Source organism: Cyprinodon variegatus, unplaced genomic scaffold, assembly GCF_000732505.1.
Source record: "Cyprinodon variegatus isolate N-32 unplaced genomic scaffold, C_variegatus-1.0 Scaffold1647, whole genome shotgun sequence".
Classification (NCBI taxonomy): Eukaryota; Metazoa; Chordata; class Actinopteri; order Cyprinodontiformes; family Cyprinodontidae; genus Cyprinodon; species Cyprinodon variegatus.
The window spans coordinates 51,605-54,078 of record NW_015152100.1 but is presented as its reverse complement, the minus strand read 5'-3'; the positions used below and the strand labels follow the sequence as shown (position 1 = coordinate 54,078).

At 37.1% G+C, this 2,474-nt stretch overlaps 1 protein-coding gene across 1 annotated transcript in view; it reads left to right on the top strand.

Annotated features, from left to right (window-relative positions):
• Nucleotides 1-1,575, top strand: part of LOC107104201 (serine hydroxymethyltransferase, cytosolic-like) — an 8,050-nt gene extending 6,475 nt beyond the window's left edge. The window contains exons 10-11 of the mRNA XM_015404147.1: nucleotides 1,116-1,226; nucleotides 1,310-1,575. Of these exons, the coding sequence (XP_015259633.1) occupies nucleotides 1,116-1,226; nucleotides 1,310-1,482 (284 nt within the window). The 3' untranslated portion in view covers nucleotides 1,483-1,575. The remainder of the gene's footprint in view (nucleotides 1-1,115; nucleotides 1,227-1,309) is intronic.
• Nucleotides 1,576-2,474: the final 899 nt, after the last annotated feature.

The window sequence follows — 2,474 nt, the reverse complement described above, 5'->3', positions numbered from 1 at the left end:
TGATGTTTTATTCTGAATGCCTGCCGTGTTGGTCACATGCAGCTGAGGACCATGTTATTTTGTCATTTTTTGAAAGGAAAGTTTCAGGGTTTTATTCTGAAGATGATTTATTGTGCTCTAGGTCAGGGGTCTTCAACATTTTCCAGGCAAAGGACCCCATAGTTTTATATATATTGTATAAAATTGTGTTATATCAAACTGGTCCTATAGTCACTCTATTTAATAGAGTGACTATAGGACCAGTTTGAAAATTACTAATGTTACAAATGTAATAGAGTCTATGACATATGTAACAAAAGTAATTTCTCCCTGGGATTATTAAAGTATTTCTGATTCTGATTCCTGGTTGATGGGACAGGTGTTGTGAATGAAACGGTGCCCAGCTTGAAAAAGCTCCTGGGTGTCACTGAATGTGTGCATTAATGACTGAAAGACATCTTCTGCCTCTATTTATCTGTTTACTACAGTGTTTTCAATTCATGTTAATGTGGATTTAAAGACATTTCAATTAGTGGAAAAAATTGCAGGGGGTAATATAAAAAATAGTCTAATCAACTTTTGCGACCCCCGTGCAGTAGCTCCTTGGACCCCCTAGAGGTTGCGGACCCCCTGTTGAAGACCTCGCTCTAGGATGTATTCCTCCCCACTTTATCTTCTGAATCAGAGTTGCCTGAAAATCATCTCTAAAGCCTATTCAATGTTGTAAAACACTGTGAAGTTAGGAATCTGGGTCGGAAGCTTTTTTCTTGCAAGATGATTCAATTTTATTTTTCGTCCTTTGGACGGAGAGGGAGATAGAGCTCTCTCTGACTTAATCATCCAAAACACTCCAACACTTTCTCTCTCCCATGAAACTAAACCAACCCCCTGCACAAAGATCTCTCTCACACTTGAACATCTGGTAATTACCAAGAAAAACCCTTCAGTTCATCAAGGACATACATTTTAGCCACGGCATGAAGGAGGCTGTGTGAACTCATGATCTCTCATGACCTTCCCTTCACCCTTGTTTACTGTAGGGAGGCATCTGCTTTTTGCCCCCCTAAACATATAATTTTAAGATTAGATTTAAAAAAATGCTCCCTTGTATACATTAAGCATATTTTTTTCAACAGGTGCTAAGAGTGATTCGCTTCCAAATGGTCTAAGGTTTGGGACTCCAGCTCTGACTTCCAGAGGTTTGATAGAGGAAGACTTCAAGAAAGTGGCTGAATTCATTCATAGAGGTAAGCTGTGAAAATATATGCATTAGTCACCAGAATACATATTTTATCTCAGCAAGAGAAAAAATCTGTGCTTTCCTTTGCAGGTATAGAGCTAAATTTGGAGGTTCAGAGAAGTTTGGACTCAAAAGCCACCCTGAAGGAGTTCCTCCAGGCGTTGGCTCGGGGGGAGAAGTTCCAGCAGCAGGTGGCTGAGATCAGGGCTGAAGTGGAGGCTTTCGCTGGGCAGTTCCCCATGCCTGGCCTTCCTGAGCTGTAGAGAGTCAACACTGCTTTACGGCTCCAATTGAAATACTTGCTGATGTATTTAAAACAGGTGGCGGCTAGCTCTTCCCTTTGTCATTTGGCACCATTTTAGAGCTTTGGTTTTTATGCAATGTGGAGTTTGGGAAATGCAGAGCCAAATTGGAGACAGTTTGTTATCCTGCTTCATCAATTGTTACATTGATATGTTGTTTCATGCTATTTTTATTTGAATCCTGAGCCATTTTTTAAATTCATAACAACCAGGGTGACTTTTACTAATGATTTAAATTAATTACTGACTCTTAGTCTACTTTAGGTAACCGGGTAACACAATATAATCTTCAATAGAAAGGAGGTCAGTTGGATTCCTTTCTGATTGATCAGGAATCTATCATATAATCAATAAGGGTCGACAGGCCCAAACGGGGATCAGAGCCATAACTGGTAGAACGAGGAGCAACATGATTGTTCATTGTTGATATTTGATTTATTCTGTACAGTAAAAAAAAAATTAAATCTGAGTAAGTCATTTTTTCTTAAATTAGTGCATTTTTTTCTTGAATTGCGCAGGTAACTGAAACACTTTCCCAATGAAATAAGACACTTTACATCTAAAACAAAAAACAACTGCACTCCCTTATTCAAAGTGCATATTATCTAATTGTCTTATTTTAAGGGCCAAAATACTAAATCTATTGGCTAATCGTCTTATTTACCTGCTCAGATTAAGAGCAAACACACTTATTTTAAGACATTTTAACTTATTTTTAGATTTTTTTTTACATCGTTGTCATAGCAACTGTGTTTTTCACTTCATTTTATATAGATTTAGATATAGAAAGTAGTCATTCTAAGAAATTATGCTAATATTAATGTGAGACACTTCAGATGTATTAGTTTGACTTTTATGAGGCCTTATAAAGCAGATTTTCTGTACATTTCATAAATGAACATTGTGAATTTAGAGTGAATGATATTGAATGCAACAATGTTCATTTTTCATAT